The sequence below is a fragment of the Glycine soja genome, chromosome 18 (genome assembly GCF_004193775.1).
Source record: "Glycine soja cultivar W05 chromosome 18, ASM419377v2, whole genome shotgun sequence".
In the NCBI taxonomy this organism is placed as follows: domain Eukaryota; kingdom Viridiplantae; phylum Streptophyta; class Magnoliopsida; order Fabales; family Fabaceae; genus Glycine; species Glycine soja.
Window position 1 is genome coordinate 47,172,419 of NC_041019.1, and position 19,195 is coordinate 47,191,613.

Here is a 19,195-nt window from a genome sequence, read left to right on the forward strand (position 1 = left end):
GTTTATTTTTGAATTTCCTAGGAGATTTCTATCCATGAGGATAGGTTCTCCTAACATATTTCACAACACATACGCATACCATGACATATTACTTTCACATATACTCGTGGGCATCATGCATTCGGTCACAATATCAATCATGAGCACATTCACTCGTTTACACAACAATATCATCACATCACTTCATTTGTTAAATCATAAGTATAAACATCATGCATTGTACTACTACTCATTATGATATCAATATTACATACTCATTTTTCCTCCTTTGTTACTATGACCTTCATAGAGTATAATAATCATGTCCAGAGTTGTACTAATCCTATTAAGTTGGTTCTCATCTCGTTAGAAAGATAAGACATTTATCTAAAATTTCTATGCTGACCTCAAAATCCCTTTCAATCGTTTAGAAACCTAAAATTAGGAAATATAGAAACTGACCGCATAATTTTGACAGCTTAACCTTTACTCACTAAAATTGCAATATCTGGAGTTATATAAATCCTTTTTGAGTGAAATCACTTAACTATATAAGACCTAGGGATATAACTCTTTTGAAAAACACAAAGTCTAATTCTATCATTTAAGTACACGTTTTGGTATTCTAAGTTAACAGTTTCTACCAGAAAATCAACATGTGCGTCCAATATCAATTATCAAATTCAATTTCAAGAACATCAACATGGCAAAACATAAAAAACATACAACAATTAAATTCACCCAAATCATAACAAAACAAAGTGTTTCAAGGTATTCACAACCCATCCAAGAAAATAAACTTACTATAATCATAAACCTAAGATCATTGTAAGCACCCCCTATATTGGCTTCGAGGTGCCAGGGCCTCCAGAATTCAAGGGAGAAAAAGAAGAAGGTACCAGAGAAGAAAGTGCTTCTATATTTCTCATTCATTCCTCTTGCTTTATTTACACTTCTATTTATAATACTTTCCTAATAACTGAATTTGTCCTTTTGCTATGCAGGAATATTACAAATAACAAATTTGTTATCTTTGTCCCCTAATGGCAGACAACTTATTCTCAACAAGATTACACTAATCGCACACAACCAATTTCCTTGAGGTATGCTGGTTTCGTGACCTTTCTCTTGGGCTTCTCTATTTGCACCCCTGCTTGCACCTTTGGTTCTTTCTCCTTGAGCATGTCTTCTGCTGCTATCTTTCATTCCTTATCACTTCCCTAACATTCCCTACCCCATCAAAAACACCTTGTCCTCAAGGTGCTGGGGCTACAACCATGGCTTGAAAATTCGAACCGGGATCCCAAATTAAAATGGGTAAAGGAATGAGTGAATGGAGGTTAGTGTTGCGGAAGTAGAGCCATTTTGTAGTGCCGATAGTAGCGTAAAAGGTGAGGAGGAAGGAGTGGTTGAGCTCCTTGTCCCCGACCTTGGCGGCGATCGTGACGAGGGAAAATAAGCAGAGGTCCGAGGGAAGGATGCGGCGGCTAGGGTACTCCTTGCAGATTTGGAAAAGAGTGGCCCAGCAGCGGTCGGAAGGCGCGTGGGGCTTGTTGTTAACAAGGAGAGGGATGACAGCAATGGTACGCGGAGCCGGCACCGATGTGGGATGCTGCTGCCTTAGTGCGGGGAGTGGAGGTGGAGTCGGTATGGTCGACGGAGGTGGCATGGGTGGCTGAGTCGGCATGATTGGCGGAGTCAGCATGGGTGTGTGTGCGAGGAGTGCCTTCAGAGAGGAAGAAGATGGAGTGGTAGTGGAAGAGGAAGGTGGCGGAAAGAGGTGGACTGGTGGGTGCTGTGGTCAAGCATGGTCAGAGTAAAGGGACAGACAGCCATGGGAGGCAGGGATGGCAAAAGAAAAAGAAGGTGAGTGGCTGGGTGGTGCGGGTTTTGGCAAATGATGAATGAGCTCATCGATTTTGTCAGTGAGTTGTTGAATAGTGTGAGTGAGATACAGTTGGTGAGTGGTGAGCTTGGTAAGAGCATCCTCCAGCCGATTGGAAGTAACTGTGGATCTCGTGGATTCCGCCATTGAAAAAAGAACGAGAGCACCAATGTTAGCATCCCCTATACTGGCTTCGAGGTGCCAGGGCCTCCAGAATTCAAGGGAGAAGAAGAAGAAGGTAGCAAAGAAGAAAGTGCTTCTATATTTCTCATTCATGCCTCTTGCTTTATTTACACTGCTATTTATAATACTTTCCTAATAACTGAATTTGTCCTTTTGCTATGCAGGAATATTACAAATAACAAATTTGTTATCTTTGTCCCCTAATGGCAGATAACTTATTCTCGGCAAGATTACACTAATCGCACACAACCAATTTCCTTGAGGTATGCTGGTTTCGTGACCTTTCTCTTGGGCTTCTCTATTTTCACCCCTGCTTGCACCTTTGGTTCTTTCTCCTTGAGTATGTCTTTTGTTGCTATCTTTCATTCCTTATCACTTCCCTAACAATCATACAATCTACTTTTGACTCATTACCACTCATACAACAAAAGAAAAAGAGAGAACCCACTCGCCCTAACCTCAAATGAAACAATTCGTCAGCAAGGAAAAAAAAGATGATATCAAGACCGCTCCCAAGAACATTTTGACGCAATAACTTCATCCACCACATTCTCCATGACAACTCTTACTATGACAAAGACTTGGTTGTGATTTAAAACACAATCTCAAGCTGATAAATTCCCCGAGTTTGAAAACTCAAAGGGAAACATAAAAATATTGACTGATCTTTGGTAAATATAAGGCTTGTTGGTTTCCTCTCTATATATGGGAAGAATGGGGTTCATAAGGTTATTTTGTCCAATGTGGGACTTAGAGTGCTTTTTAATGGTCAAGTGGCCTACTTTGGAGCTAATTTTCTCTAAGATAGAAGTTGATTTTAATTTCTAAGGTGTATGAATGAATTGTAGCTTTTTCAGCAAGCTTTCCAACAATGCAGAAAACATTTCAAACGGATAACTATAACTCAAGATATGACGTGGTCTATCCTGGGTTGTCATCATAAAACTAACACAAGACTTAGACAACCTTTTATGTATTTTAATTATAAGAAGTTAATCTAATACTCTTCTAACACCAAATACAATACAATATAATATAATAAAGACGATTACAACAACAACAACAACAACAACAACAACAATAATAATATACACAAAATACACACGTGTATAGGAACACATACACTATCACAATACAAGTACATGCTTCGGACAAAACTAATAGTATAAAATAATAATAACAAATATTTACAGAAAATATAACAGAATGATCCTAATAAGAGTTTTCCTTATGATATAATCCTAGTATTCAAAACATAGGGTGTTACAATTCTGCCTCCTATAAAATATTTTTGTCCTCAAAAATCATGATCAAACCACATGATCTTCCTAAACATCTATCTTCTTTTAAAATTTTCCTTAAATATCAAAATCTTATGGTCATAAAGGATTCTTCAAAGTTAGGCTCAAACTAAGTTGATGTATATCACGACTAGTTCTCCCCCACTCATTAGGCATCTAACGGTCTATGCAAGTCTATCATGCCTACGGTGGACATAACTCTAGACACTTGCAACGATCTTTCCTACTGCACCTACACATCACGTATTTCCTTCTTTACACTAGGTTTATATCTTAAACATAATTGTTGATTAAGGTGATTAACTTAACTCAAATATCAACTTAGGACATAGGTAATTGTAGGAAATCTACTTTTATCAATTATTGCTCTTCTAAGTGGCACTACCTCTACACTATCTCGGTTGCTACAAGGTTGGTATGTCTACTTATTTTTTATCAACCCCAACTTAAGGACATATGTGAGGGTTTGCCATAGGGTTCCTATTACATAGAAATTGACTAAGGTAACATCTCTCACTTGGCCTATCCTAGCTTAGTCTAAGGTCATCATCCCCTTATCTAAAAATAACAATATCCTTACTTCCATTCTCAAGCTAGATAATAAGTTAACTCATAATTGTATGATATTCTATTGACAACTCAATGGCATATGAAACATAAATAATAATAAGGGAAATATAATAACGTCATAAATTCCCAATTACAATAACTCAAAATTACTAAATCGCCAATATGAAGGCAACATACAATTTACACGTAGGAATTACATGAATTAAGCATTCCAAAGTTTGGAAGAATCGCATTCCCTTCAAACACACGCACATGCACGAAGGTGCACATAAAAGCAAGCAAAAAAAAAAAATCATGCACACCAAGCGGCACATACATAAATGCATGCATGAGTGCTCATGCATTCATTACAACAAAGAGAACCCTTATCCCTCTTACCCTTCGATCATATTGTTGGATCAAGTAGCCTCAGAATAATTAAGAAGGGGTTGAATTAATTATGAACGTGTCTTGAATAATTAAAAATTTATCCTTCTTAATTATTACTAGATTCAATTAGGCTTTACTACTAAGTTATGAGAAAGTAAAGAATATAAACAATAACTTAGACTAAAGTAAAGCGGAAATAAAAAGTGCACAATAGAAAATTAAAAAGTGTAGGGAAGAAGAAGGCAAACACAAGATTTATACTGGTTCGGCCACAACTCGTGCCTACATCCAGTCCCCAAGCAACCACTGGTTCTTAACATTTCCAATAACCTTGTAAAATTCTTTACAAGAAAAGATCCACAAGGGATGTATCCTCTCTTGTTCTCTTTGAACAACCAAGTAGATGTATCCTTTACTTGAAGCAAACCACAAAGGATGTACCCTCCCTTGTGTTCACTATTACAACCAAGAAGTTACCTGCTTCTTACACAAAATTCTCAGACGGTTAGTTCTTTGAATTCTTTTGGCAAGATGGAGAAGGAAAGAATCAAAAGAATTCTTAGAAGATTAGTTCTTTGAATTCTTTTGTCAAGATGGAGAAAGAATGAAGAAGAAGAATAGCACAAGTGTTTGGCCAATGAACTTTTCTTGAATAAAGAAAGTATTGAACAAAAACTCTTAGAAGAATGCTTTGAATGAATGAAAGAAATCTTTTTTGGATGAAAGGAATCTATCTTTTTTAATGCAAGGAATATGTTTTAGAATAAAAAGAATCTCTTTGAAATTCGTGCCATGATCACATATTTATAGTCATTTGATGGCTCAAGTTAAAGTTTGTGACTCTTGGCAATTTCTTTAAAACTAGTCACTTTAAAAGTTGTGACTCTTTTTGAAAACTAGTCACTTTAAAAATTGTGACTCTTAAAAAATCTTCAGAAACTAGTCACTTTAAGAATTGTGACTTTTGGTAATTTATTTTTTTCAAAATAAGTCACTGGTAATCGATTACCATCATAGTGTAATCGATTACACATTAATAGATGTGACTCTTCATGTTTAAATTTAAAAATCAAAACATTTTGAAACACTGGTAATCGATTACACAAGTTTGAAAATGTTTTATCACAAGTTGTGACTCTTGAAATTTGAAATCTCAATGTTAAAAAACATTGGTAATTGATTACATGCTCATAGTAATCGATTACTACTTTGTAAATCAATTTGAAAAGAATGTTGGCTACTGGTAATCGATTACTGTCTTCTAGTAATCGATTACCAGAGAGTAAAACTCTTGGTAAAAGATTTTTCTTTGAAAAATTCTCTTGAACAAAATTGTGCTATTCAATCTTTTCTTTTGAAAAAATCTTTTTATACTTATCTCGATACTTTTCTTGAAGTTCTTGCATATCTTGAGTCTTCTCTTGAATCTTTATTTGAATCTTCATTCTTCACTTGAATCTTGACTCTTCACTTGACTTTTGATTCTTGATTGAACGACTCTTTGATTCTTAAAACTTGTTTTGACTCTTGATTCTTGACTTGAGTCTTTGGCATCATCAAAATAAACTTGGAAAGCTTTGCTTCCACACATATGAATCACTCAACTTCCTGGCTGTTCTAAACAAATCATATCTAGATAGGATATCAAACACCAATACAACGACCATGGAATTATTTCAATAAAATGGGATACAAAAAAATCACCAAAATAAAACTTGGGGGAAAAGGACACATACATAGGGATACACTTATTCTACACTCTTCATCTAGAAAAAAAATACATGCATTTCATGTTCTAATGTATAAGAAAGGTACTTATGTGTGATAATCAAAGGAAACTTCCTTATATAAAGCACCAATAAAGAGTAATCCATAGTAAGCACAACAACGTTCCTACTTAAGGGCCATCAAATCAAACAAAAAAGGAATGCACCTCGATTTTCACTTGCCATAATGTCTTATTCACATCGCACAAATTATTGAGATGGCTAGTCTCAATATTTCACAATAGCGCAACAAGGATATATCGTATAGCGAATGACCAAAGCACTCAGCATACTTCAAACAATGGCAAACACTTGCATAGAGTACACATAGGAAAACATGGAAGATACATAACTCACAAGTAAAAAGGTTCAAATTTTCTATGATACCACTAAATGTAAAATCTTTGATTTTTTACTTCTCAGAGGCTCTCACACTACGACACTTAACGTGGTGACACTTCACGTAACATTCTTGTTGGTTAGAACCCTTCGTAGGTAGCCTTTTATGAAACCTTAAAAATCAACTTTGCTTGCTTTGAGGATCAATGATTGACGCCATAAACCAACACGAGACTTTTTCAGCATGCTTTCTTCTCACTCACATGCTTTCTGGACAACTTCCCAAAAGGTTACCCATCCCTTAACTACTCCAAGTCAAACACGCTTAACTATGAAGTTCTTAAGTGATGGGCTACCGAAAAGTAGATGCATCTTGTTGGTATAAGTAGTACCAATTAATTCCTTTAAATTATCCTCAACTGTACAGTCCCATATCTACACAGCCTCTAGATTCCTCTGACACTGGTGTGATTCGATCATGGTGTTACATGCCCACCAGCTTCTACCTGGTTTGTCCTCGAACCAGACCGTACTAGGACAAAGGTATGCTATGATACCATTTGTAATGCACCTAATTTTCAGTAGCCTATGACTTAAGAACTCCATAGTTAAGCGTGCTTGGCTTGGAGTAGTTATGAGATGAATGACCTTCTGGGAAGTTTCCCGGAAAGTGTGTGAGTGAGGTTGGTTTGTGTGGTTAGTCAATGATCCTGAAAGTATACATAGTTGATTTTCAAGGTCTCGAAAAGGGCTACCAACAGAGGGTTTTGATCGGTAAAGGATTCTGACCAGAAAGGATGTTGAGTAAAGTGTCATCGCATGAAGTGTCATAGTGTGAGCCATCGAAAAGTTGAAAATCAAGGATGATACACCAAACATTTGATTTTTTTCATTTGATTTGATTGAATGTCAAAATTTTAATTAGCATTAGAAGAGATTTATTTTCACCCATTGACATGCATACCTAGCTAATGTTGCTCATGCTTCTACATCTGATGTTGTAGAAGCAGCAACTTGGTATTGAAGATTTTCTACATGCCAGTATAAAGGACTTGTGGGAGAGGAGATATATGATTGATTGGACGGTTAAGAAAAAAGGAAAGGAAGGAAAGGTCACGGGTTTGATCCCTTTTCCTAACAAAAAATTAACAAAACTAATAATTAACATTTCTAAATTAATAAAGGGGCTTGTGGGGAGGCATTTAAGACTTAAGATGGGGGCCTTGACATTTTCTATTTTGTTTTCCATCCTCATTCGGTCGACTTCTTTCAAAAGCAAATTGTAAGAACTGTTCAACGCCTTCCTCATACGCAGGGCTAATGCGAGTTGCATTCATTCAGCTTTGATCCATCTAATTAATAACTCATTGATACTCACAAAGCTAGTGATTCCATGCATGAAAATCTCACTTTTTTCATTAAGGGTGTGACCCTATCCTATTCAGGAAGACATTTATTTATAGTAGACTTATACGTAAATGTTAACTTTATTTTCTTAGATTTGATGAAATTTCAGCCGCATTTCGCGTTTATCTCCAAGTACATCACATGAAAGCAGTGAGATGAATTCTACCACAATCAAGTATGCACCCAGAAAACAAAGTGAAATGCACTTACCAAAATTTCATCAAATTTAAGAAATGAAAGTTAACCTTTACGTATGAATCTACTATAAATAAATGACTTTTCCCAAACTGTCCAAACGGACAATTCAAGATTCAAAACAATGACTAATGCAAATTGTCCACAAGAATCATTGTATTGAATCTTAAACGGAAATCTAAGGTTTACTCATGATGAACATAACTTGTATATGAAACAATAGTATTAATCACATTCAACAAGTTATAAAAGCATTTGTAACAAAAAAAAACATCAAAAGTTTATGAAAAAAATTCATATCTGTAATGATGGTTACCGTAATGTTCAACAACGAATGTCATGATCACGATACAAATAGAAAAATAAAAAGTGCCTACGAATTCATTGAACATTGGAGATTAGATGTCTCCACCATTTGTGTATGCTAAGTGAGAGAATTAAATTAAAGATTTGAATTTATTGCAGCAAGTATAAGGAAGTATATTTTATTTTTTATTATTTAATCAATGATTTCAGAATGCTCGATAAGAAAACACGAATACAATATATGATGTATAGAAAATAAATTGTTTGACAACTTGCGAAAAATTATAATGAATCTTTCAATAGAGTTAATTTGAATCAATTATTCAATTGTGTTCAACCGATACATGTAAGCAATTGCTAGCATAGTATCAGGAAGCTAACCTAAGTATGCATCATAAAAGAAAGTAATTGCTAACAGATAACACCTGCTGCCAACTTAGTATACTAACACACTGTCCTATCATACTCTTAACAATAACACAAAAAAATTGAAACATAACATGACTTAGGATGCATATTAATATATCAGAGGGTCGATATTGCATATTCACTTAATGTTAATCAATAGTACTACTTAGCTAGATCAATCTTAAAACTGAAAAACAAGTAACAATTAATCAATTCATGTTTCTATAGTTTTTAAAGCCCACATGTGTGATGAATGTATCGATAACAAATCCCACATGTTCTCACAGCCACCCTCATAACACAAAAGAGATACGTTTAGCCAATTCAATTCATGAATTAGGAGTTTGTAGGTCACCTCGCTCACACTTCTAAATCAACAACACCCAAATATTAGTCAATACCACACTCCTCTACAACACTCCATCAAATCCTTTATACTCATAATATTGCTGTAACAATAATTATATTATGATTATATTTGGTAATGAAAAAAAAAAGAGATATTTTTCACCACAACACAGAACCAAACACACTAGGATAAAATGAATTTAATTTAACCTCTCATGTTAAATTCCAATTGAGAGAATTCTTCTTCATTTCTAGCATTACTCATATGGTCAAAATGACATAAAACTAAAAGAGAAATGATTAGATAACATAGGATCACTACTTGTCTATAGTTTCAATTGATTTTTACATAGCATCTATTCAAATTTCAATTTCTAAAAGATAATAATACCCAATTACATATCAAATAAAAATTACAATCATCTGGAACTACTTAGTAATTTCTCAAAGAAGCACTTAACATTCTAACTCTCAAATTAATTTCCTATAGCCTTGTGAGCTTAGAAGTCCAAATCAGGACCATAATAATGTGGGCCGCACTGCATGGAAAATTTTGTAGCAGCAAGCCAATAAATTGCCCATGTACTCAACAAATCAAATCAGTATTACTACTACTCCACAATAAGTACATACATGACACAACTGGTTAAGCATCACTGTAAAGTCCGTGGTGCTTTAACTAGCCACATCATCCATCCCCCAAATGCTACCATCAGGTTCTTTACGTAAAGGAAAATAAGCCAATTCTGGTGTCTCCTCAAGAATACTATTTGGACCTAATGGAACTGGATGACCTAACAGTGAGAATGTGTTCAGGCGGACGAAGACATAGAAAATGAAACGTGGAAAACGAGAAGGAGAACAAAGTAGACAGGCTAACCTTTCGTGCCTTAGTCTCAGCTGCAGAGTTGAGGATTTGAGGCTGTGGAGTTGAACGGCTGTCGCAGAGAGTGACGGTGAGAGTGAGAGTGAAGTCGAAAATAGAGAGAGTGAGAGTGAGACTGAAGCGCTGCGGACAGAGAGAATGAGAGTGAGAGTGAGAGTGAGCATGAAAAAAGATTATAAATAGAACAATACAAGGCAATGCAGTTTTACAAAAAAATTGTTGTTAACGAACTTTCGTTAACATCACGTTTTTGAAAAATCGTTGATAAACTTACGTTATTTATGATTATGCCATCATATTTTTGTTAACATTGGTTTTATAAAAAACTGATATTAACCTGATGATATTAAAAGTATATTTTTTAGTAGCGTTGTTTCAATGTTTAGAAGTGTTATTGAAGATGGCATTTTGTTAGTTTATTAGTTTGCAAGTAATCGTATTATTGTAGATTTGAATCAGTTTTGGTGTTTAGGAATGCTGAATGCTATTTTTCTGAGTTGTTAACTGAAACGGGAAAGGTGTTTGACATTAAATTTCTTCGTTTGTTTTGGTGGAATTTGTTTTTACATAACATGATTCAATATCACCTAGATCAAATCCTATTTTCCTAAGTTTTCTCACGTGAAAGCCTTTTATATTTAAGGATAAAAATCTTAGATATTGTTAGCACTCCCTAAACTACTGGCTTCGAGGCACCAGCAACCTCCTAAGGAGAAGAAGAAGACACAGGGAAGATGAGGTAATTTGTATATTTCTCATTGATTTCCTTGCTTGTTATTTACATATATATAGGCTTCCTAATAACAGAAAAGCTTCTGGAATGATTTGCAATAACAAAATTTGTCTCATAGTGCCTGGTGCCTTCCTTTGCTGAACGATCTCACCATTCTTCCTTTCTTTTGGGCTTTGCTTCCTCCTGTACCCCTGGTTTGCTATTTTGACCCCTGCCCCTGTTGTTATCTTTTGTTCCCTAACACTCCCTGCCCCATCAAAAACACCTTGTCCTCAAGGTGTTGGGGCTACAACCATGGCTCCAAAATTCAAACCGGGATCCCAAATTAAAATGGGTGAAGGAATGAGTGAAAGGTGGTTAGTGTTGCGGAAGTATAGCCATTTTACGGCGTCAATAGTAGCGTAAAAGGTGAAGATGAAGGAGTGGTCGAGCTCCGTGCCCCCGACCTTGGCGGCGATTGTGACGAGGGAAAATGAACAGAGATCCAAGGAAAGGATGCGATGACTGGGGTACTCCTTGCAGATTTGGAAAAGAGTTGCCTAACGGCAGTCGGAGGGCGCGTGGGGCTTGCTGTTAACAAGGAGGGGGATGACAACAATGGTAGGAGGGGCCGACACCGGTGTGGGATGTTGCTGCCTTAGTGCGGGGAGTGGAGGTGGAGGTGGCGTGGGCGGCGGAGTCGGAGTCGGAATGAGCGGCGGAGTCAACATGAGCGGTGGAGTCGGCATGGGTGTGTGTGCAAGGAGTGCCTTTGCAAAGGAAGAAGATGGGGTGGTAGTGGAAGAGGAAGGTGGCGGAAAGAGGTGGACTGGTGGGTGCTGTGGTCTAGCATGGTCGGAGTAAAGGGAGAGGTAGCCATGGGAGGCGGTGATGGCAGAAGAAGAAGGGAAGTGGCTAGGTGGTGCGGGTTGCGGCAGATGATGAATGAGAGCATCGATTTTGTGCATGAGTTGTTGAATAGTGTGAGTGAGATAAATTTTGTGAGTGGTGAGCTTGGTAAGAGCATCCTCCAGCTGATCCGAAGTAACTGTGGATCTCGTGGATTCCACCATTGAAGGAAGAAGAAGAAGTAACAAGAGCACCAATGTTAGCACTCCCTAAACTTCGAGGCACCAGCAACCTCCTAAGGAGAAGAAGAATACACAGGGAAGAAGAGGTAATTTGTATATTTCTCATTGATTTCCTTGCTTGTTATTTACATATATATATAGGCTTCCTAATAACATAAAAGCTTCTGGAATGATCTGCAATAACAGAATTTGTCTCATAGTGCCTGGTGCCTTCCTTTGCTGAACGATCTCACCATTCTTCCTTTCTTTTGGGCTTTGCTTCCTCTTGTATCCCTGGTTTGCTATTTTGACCCCTGCCCCTGCTGTTATCTTTTGTTCCCTAACAGATACGTGTTTTATCTTACTTAAAAGTCTAAATTTAGAAACTTATTAATAATGATTTTTTTAATTTTATCAAAAAAAAAATGCACCCTTTTGTTGAAAAGATTTCCAAGTAACTATTTGACGCCTTTGAACACATAGATCGTTTGATTATGTATAGGCAAAAATTTAATTGTTGGGAATAATGTATTAAAGTCAATTCATTTTTTTTTCCGCATTATCTACTGTATGATTATCAGTATTCTATTTCTTACAAAACTTCAATCTATTAGTCAAAATGACTACTATTTAACAATGAAGAGTCATCAAAATTTTAAAATAAGGTGATGACATGACACTTCAAAATAAGAATAGTTTCCAAATTTAAATGTTACAATAATTAAGCCTCATTTTAAGATGAATGATGATTCAAACTTGTGAGATGTGATGGTCTATCTTACATCTCTTGACCAGTCCCTTTGAATAAATCGAGAAGACTATAATATTAAGTGAACAACTAATTTTCTCATAAGTTTAAATTAATACTATCAAGTGTGTAGATTAACTTAAACTCCAATTCTGAGTAGACATTTGCATTAAATATTAAGAGAAGAAATTTCACTGTCCATCTCAAGTATAGGATTGTCTCTTGTAAAAAAATACCTGCGATCTCCTAAAAAAAATAAACAGGCAGAGGAGGGTTACAAAAGAATCAAACCTCTTAGCACTTTTTAAGAATGTACTTTGAGAAATAACAGTGTCCAAATTCGATTTTATTTGCCTCCAATTTGTGTCTGTTAGATAGATCCAAGTACAGAAACTAAGCATCCAATCAAACACCAGATGCTATCAGAAATTCTAGTCCGGCTTTGGCAATGTCCCAGTCTGGCACATCCACATACTTATTGAACTGTCTGAGTAGTTTCATTAGTCATTAAAGAGTACAGACAATGGCAAAATGGACCCTAATCCTCCAACTTTCTCTGAAGAAGAAAGGACCACAGCCTCTTATTTAGTTAAACATTATCTCATCCATAAATAGCCTCCCTATCAAGTTAGGTTCATCTTGCAATTGGCACACACATTTTTAGTACCACATCGTTGTATTTGGAAAGGCTTTTTCTCACTATATATATGATCTAAGATACTATATTTCACAGGCTTTAAAATGCTGTTGCAGTGTTATTATGATGTTTACTGTGAGTGCATTGATTCTACAGTTACCACTAATCAGACTCCACATGATTGTTTCTTTTATGCATATATGGTGCATTGCGACCACTTTACCCTTTCATCATGTTTTTTCTCAATTATCATACATGCCATAACATTTATCAAGATTAGTTCCTACCAAATTTGAAAACCCTCAAATTCTAAGCCTATGATGGGGAAATGCTGGTGTTTCTTGTTCTTGGGTCGGAGTGGGGATCCCTTTGATGTGACATATCAACTTGTAAAACAAATGAACATATATATTTATATTTCAGTTTTCATTTTCTCAACTTCATGCTAGAAATGGTTTCATGTTTTATAACGTTTAATTTATTTTGGGAATAACACATATTGTATCCTTAATAAAATTTCGTTCTTATGTTCAAATTGAGTGAAACATTTTAAGAAATGTAAATTAACTTATTTTTTAAAAAATATTTTTAGTAAAAAAAAAAGAATAAAATAACCCAGTATATGTACTTATAGCTTAATGATCCATAAAAGTAAGAAAGAAATTGTATAAATAATTATAAGACGCAGTGTTTTTGCTAAAATCTCGTGTGCAAGGACTCAGGATCCACTGTGAAAGAAGTAATCCACTACACATTACTCTTCTTTTCCATGCTTGAAGCAGCTAATGAGGTCACCCATGTTGTCTTTGACTCTTTGGAGCTCTCATACTCATTCATTTCCTCTTTTTACCTTGTACTAGATGTTGAATTTTGAACATAATAAACAAAGGCATGGGGACTCTGAAAGCTGAGTATTGGGTGCAGAATCAATGGGTTATGGGAGCCTCATGTATTTTTACATCATCATCTAAATGTAAATATATCATGTCTCTCTTTATCCATTGCCTCAACTGCATCACCCAGATTTTTCAGCATCTGCATCCCAGTGCCCTTTTTTTCCCCCACAAACTAATACTAAGTCATCAAAATGGGGGAATGACTTCTTGAACCAACCTTGAGCATTTTGATGTGACTGTGTTTCAGAAGTTAGGTTGTTGAGGCTACTTTAATCCAAATATTAATGACCGGGTGTTTGATGAGGCTTGAATAGTTAGCTAGTGGGAACAAAAGGAAAACAAGTTGCTAGAGAAAATCTAAAGATAATTTCAAAACACCTAATGGATTTTTGGTAAATGAAAACAAAAGTGGAGAGAAAACTTAATAATTTCACTAGTTAAATTTTTCTTCTTATGCACTAGTTTAATTTCATCCCCACATGTGAAGGTGGGAATGAGTTCCTCTACCCCCTCACTTGCAAATTTTCATTTTTAAATATCATTTGTATTTGACAATCATTTGTTATATTAAATATAAGAACTATTACCCTGATCGAATCTCACCGTAGTGTTGTCTGATTAGTCAAGCACATTTAGTTCATGAGGACATCAATGATCAATGTGCAATTGTGCACACATATATGTTAGCTCTGCTGCTGCTGGGATCCAAGACTTTGCTGGTGCTTTTATTGGACATTTTGTCTTATTTCTAAGTGAATTGAGTGCATTCTATTGCCTTGGTTGATTAGTCCCGTACCAATTTAGCTGAGAAAGACCCCTCTCCGTAATATAAGGATCACGTTAACTTGCTATGTCATATGTACATTTTCTACCATTAAGGCATATTTATCTTGGTTTAGACATGCTTGTCAGTGTTCTAGCTGGACTTGCCTGCAAGTTAATGATACTACAACAATATAACATTACTGCTTTATTGAAAATTAATGCACCTTATGATCCCATGTGCCACATGTCTATCTGTCCTACATCTTGCACACCTATCTCATATTCATACTGACACAGACTATATGGGTAAAAGTAATAAAACCTTTAAGGCAAAAACATGTAGTAACTAGATTTCAGGAATGACCCAATAACAGTCGTTATGATTTGTATATATCAGAATAACAAAATATACATAAACTGTAATTTTTGTTTTTTTACCAGCCACAATGATCAGATTTTATTTCTATCATAATTCTATGTGTTGTGGAAACACATTGGGCACCAATACAGAATAATCAAAAGGGGGCTTAATTTATCCCTCTCTCTTTTCAAGCCTTCTCCTTAGATGGAACTGTTCCATCTGTTCCTGCAAGCATTGCATATTTGCTCTTCCTAGTCAAATTGGTGCACTCAAATCCCAAAGTCCCTGCAAGAACCCTTTGAATGTAGTTTGCAACTTCGATCGCTGATTTCCCTCCACTGCATGTGAGCTCCTTGGGAAGCTGGTTCAAGAAAGTGATCTCATATGTTGGCATAGGATTCATGAACACAAAGTAGGGGTCCAACAACTTGTGTCCGCGAACCGTTGTTCCGTAAAACACGCTCTGCTTTGTGTTAATAGCAACTGGGACAATCCTATCAGTGAGTTCAGCAAAAAGTGCACTGAACCTCAAGAGGAAAGGCTCTCTACAAGTTGTGCCTTCAGGGCAAATCACCAAGTCCCCTTCCTCAAGTAGTCTCTTGATATTGGCAGCATCTTTCTCTCTTTCCCTTGAGAGTGCCACAGCCTTAATTGGTGAAATTATTTCAGTGAATTTGCTTATGCTATATGTGACACAGCTAATTTTTCTTCCAAGTGCAACTGCTGTAACAACAGGGTCTAATACTGTGCGGTGGTTACAAACAAATAGGACACCACTTTGACCCTTCTTTGGGGGCGGTGGAGGGGTACCCTTCACAATAACTCTGATTCCTAAGAGCTTGTAGTTGTACCAAGCAATTCTTTCAGGCAAAGGGATGTTAAGGTAGACCCTTAAGATGGAGAGTATGATGCCAATTGGCAGCCATAGGAAGGTCAAGAGGGCAGCTAGAGGAGTTGGCCTTTGAGCAAACCTACCCTCATGAAAAATAATTGGACTTAAAAGCTTGTTTCTTGGTAGTGGTTCACACTTAGTTCTTGGCACCATGTACCCTTCCTGCAAGGGAAAATACAGTTAGTGACTTGATTGGGCACATGAGAAATGATAATAAGTAGTAACACTGTTTGAGACACTTTATGATTTTTGGTTACCAAAATATTATTTTTTTTACTCCCTCAAGGGTGTGTATACACTTTGAGAAGGAGAAGAAAGACAAAAGGAGAAGAGAGAAAAAAAGAAGAAAAAGATAGAGAGAGCAGAAAGGTAAGGGTAAAAATTGAGATATGAGAAAAATTTATGATTGCTTGGTTAATGTCATGTGTGTCCCACTAAGAAAAAAAGAGTGGACCTGAGTTTTTCCCTTAGTGGAGCCCAACCGTATATATGTTAGAAAAAGTGTGCTGAGGACATTGCTCTTTGAAAAAGATATCGAAATTTGAAAGTAATCATTGGTAATGTTTTCATAATATTAAATTTTTTATGATGGTTTGACTCTTGAAATTATCACTATATTGAAATACTAAAGGGTATTGGATATCTTTGTACTCTCAAGATTTCATTATAGCTTTTTGCTAAAATTACTAAAGGGTTAAAATTATTCGCATGAATCCCAGATTTAAAGGGGGGGGGGGGGGGGGGGGAATCAGCAAGTACAATTGATTTTTTATTTTATTTTTTATATTAAGTTGAAAGGGAATGTCACAAGGATTGTGCTTACTGAATAAATGATGATAAGCTATGCAGGGTATGTGTTTGACACCTTTTCATATTTTTTACATGAGCTATGAACATGTCTTGGATTTTGTGTTAAAAGTGGTTTGTGCATGAGAGATTCATGGTAATCTATACTCCTCAATTTGGAAATTGAATTTGGTTTGTGCAGGCAAAATAACAAATGGGGAAACTCATAATTATTAGCGTTTAAAAGTAGTTAAGGGGTTATGACTTATGAGAAAAGAACCCAAGAACAGAAAAATGGAGGCATAGACAGCTCAAAACTGAGGCTGTTGTAAGTTGTGTCCATAAATTGGCTATAGAATGTAGGGGGACCACTTACACGTTAGTAAATATATGAAAAAAGAAGGAATAAAACCAAACAATAAGAGGGATTCACAAGTGCCACCAGAGATAGATACACGGAAACTGGAACAAAAAGAGAGGATGTGATAACATGTCACGCTCATTAAGGCTCTCACCAAACATGAATTCAATTTTAGATAAACTATAGTAGCATTTTTATTTTATTTCATTTAGAAAAATAAATAAATACTATAGCTCCATTGAGCTAAAAAAAAAGATGTCACAAAACCCAAAACTGGCTCCCTCTTCCAAAAATAAAGATGAACATATGGCACATGAAAACAACAAATAGAGTTAATATTTATGCAATCATGTGATTTCTTACATATTTCCTTGATACTTTCTAATCGTTTTCTTTCCTCGAGTACTCCACACTAGGTAATGCTGTATTATTATGTATTCATGTCTTCTGAGATTCATTACTTGCAACCTATCTTTGACACTTTTTAAGAATCATCAACACATAACACCAAGTTACTATCATGGTCTTATTTGGATAAACTAATAAAAAAAACATTTTTAAGTGAAAAAATATAAGATAAAATAAATTAATTTCTCTATGCCCCTTTTTAATTAACTTCTATATAAGCTTTCTGGTTTAACTTCATAAATTTAATCTTTGTTTATGTATGAAGTTAATTTTAAATGACAATATAAACTTAACTTAATTCCTTTTATCTTATGAGTTCTTATCCATTCAAGGCCCAAGAATATATAAAAACATAGGTTGACATCAATTCTAAACATATTTAACAGAAAGAAAAGAATGATTAATAGACCAACCTTGCAAATTGACATGAAGTCATAATCACTTTTACTATCACCTAGACCCAAGTCAGGTAAATTACCCTGAAACTCCTTCACCAGAGCCACTTTCTTATGCTCCCCAACAAGCACACCAGGCTTCTTAACAAACCCAGTGAACGTCCCCGATTTGGTGGCCTCAAGTTCAGTCCCAAGCACCTTGTCAGCCCCGAGAAACGCCTTAACAAACGGCTCCACCATCACCCTAGGACTAGCCGTGACAATGTAACGCTTCCCGAAAGAGTTGAACACTCTCCAACTCTCCGGGTGCACGTCTTCGGCGTAGAACTTGGGCAGCACCGAGCACGCGACCATCTCAACGTCCCTGACCTTCAGGCCCGCGAAGGCGATGAAGATCAGGGACTTGATGGCCGCGGTCTCGGAGAGGAATATGTACGTGAAGTACACGAAAGGGACGGAGGCAAGGAGGACAAGGCCACGGAGGAAGCTGCCGGCTTCGATGGCGACCAGCATGTAGTAAGGAAATGCGCTGGGGGACACCAGGAGGGTGCCGTCCAAGTCCGAGGCCACGGTTTGGTTAGACCGGTTCTCGGTGCTGCATTTGGAGACCGGTTCGAAGTGGCCAAAGGCTCCCATGACCATGGCAGGGAGAGGGTCAGGGGAGAAAGGGAGAGTGAGGTTTGGTTGGTGTGATGGTGGGGAAGAAGAGGGTTGCCAGCTTTGAAATGTTATGAGGAGAGAAGAGGGGGTTTTAAAAGGAGAGGGGGTCGTGTTGTTGAACCATTTTTTAGCATGAATCATAATGAAATATTATATGGGCTACAGTGATTATACTTTATATAGTTTTAAAAAGGGGAAGTTAAAAAGGGAGCTAGGACTTTATGTACCCTTTCTCTCTTATTTCTTCAATAGAAATTAATACCCATTAATTTATTGTCAAAACTTTGATATAGTTTCCTTTATGAGAGGAGTGTGGTAATATGGAGAAACAGTCTCAACATCATTGGGGTTAATCCCCCTCTCCATTTAGCTAAATAAAATATAAAACACCTTAACATTATTGAACAGTGCCAGTGATATGCAGAGACTATATATCAGTATGTTATATTTAGTATTCATTAAATAGTTGAGTTTCTAAACTTTATTGTGCTTTTGTTTTTTATTTTTGTATGAAAATATTTTGTTAGGAAAATTGAAATTGACGTAGATGGTTTTTTATATC

General features: G+C 36.3%; 2 protein-coding genes across 2 annotated transcripts; both read right to left on the reverse strand.

Moving 5' to 3' along the window:
* Nucleotides 1–11,214: 11,214 nt before the first annotated feature.
* On the reverse strand, nucleotides 11,215–11,727 carry LOC114397337 (sulfated surface glycoprotein 185-like). Its single transcript, XM_028359404.1, has one exon. The coding sequence runs from the start codon at nucleotides 11,725–11,727 to the stop codon at nucleotides 11,215–11,217; it is 513 nt and encodes a 170-aa protein (XP_028215205.1).
* A 3,394-nt stretch (nucleotides 11,728–15,121) lies between these two features.
* On the reverse strand, nucleotides 15,122–18,773 carry LOC114397709 (glycerol-3-phosphate 2-O-acyltransferase 6-like). The gene is made up of 2 exons (XM_028359884.1): nucleotides 17,992–18,773; nucleotides 15,122–16,185 (listed from the first exon to the last, which is right to left on the reverse strand). The coding sequence occupies exons 1-2, from the start codon at nucleotides 18,613–18,615 to the stop codon at nucleotides 15,319–15,321; spliced, it is 1,491 nt and encodes a 496-aa protein (XP_028215685.1). The 5' UTR covers nucleotides 18,616–18,773; the 3' UTR covers nucleotides 15,122–15,318.
* Nucleotides 18,774–19,195: the final 422 nt, after the last annotated feature.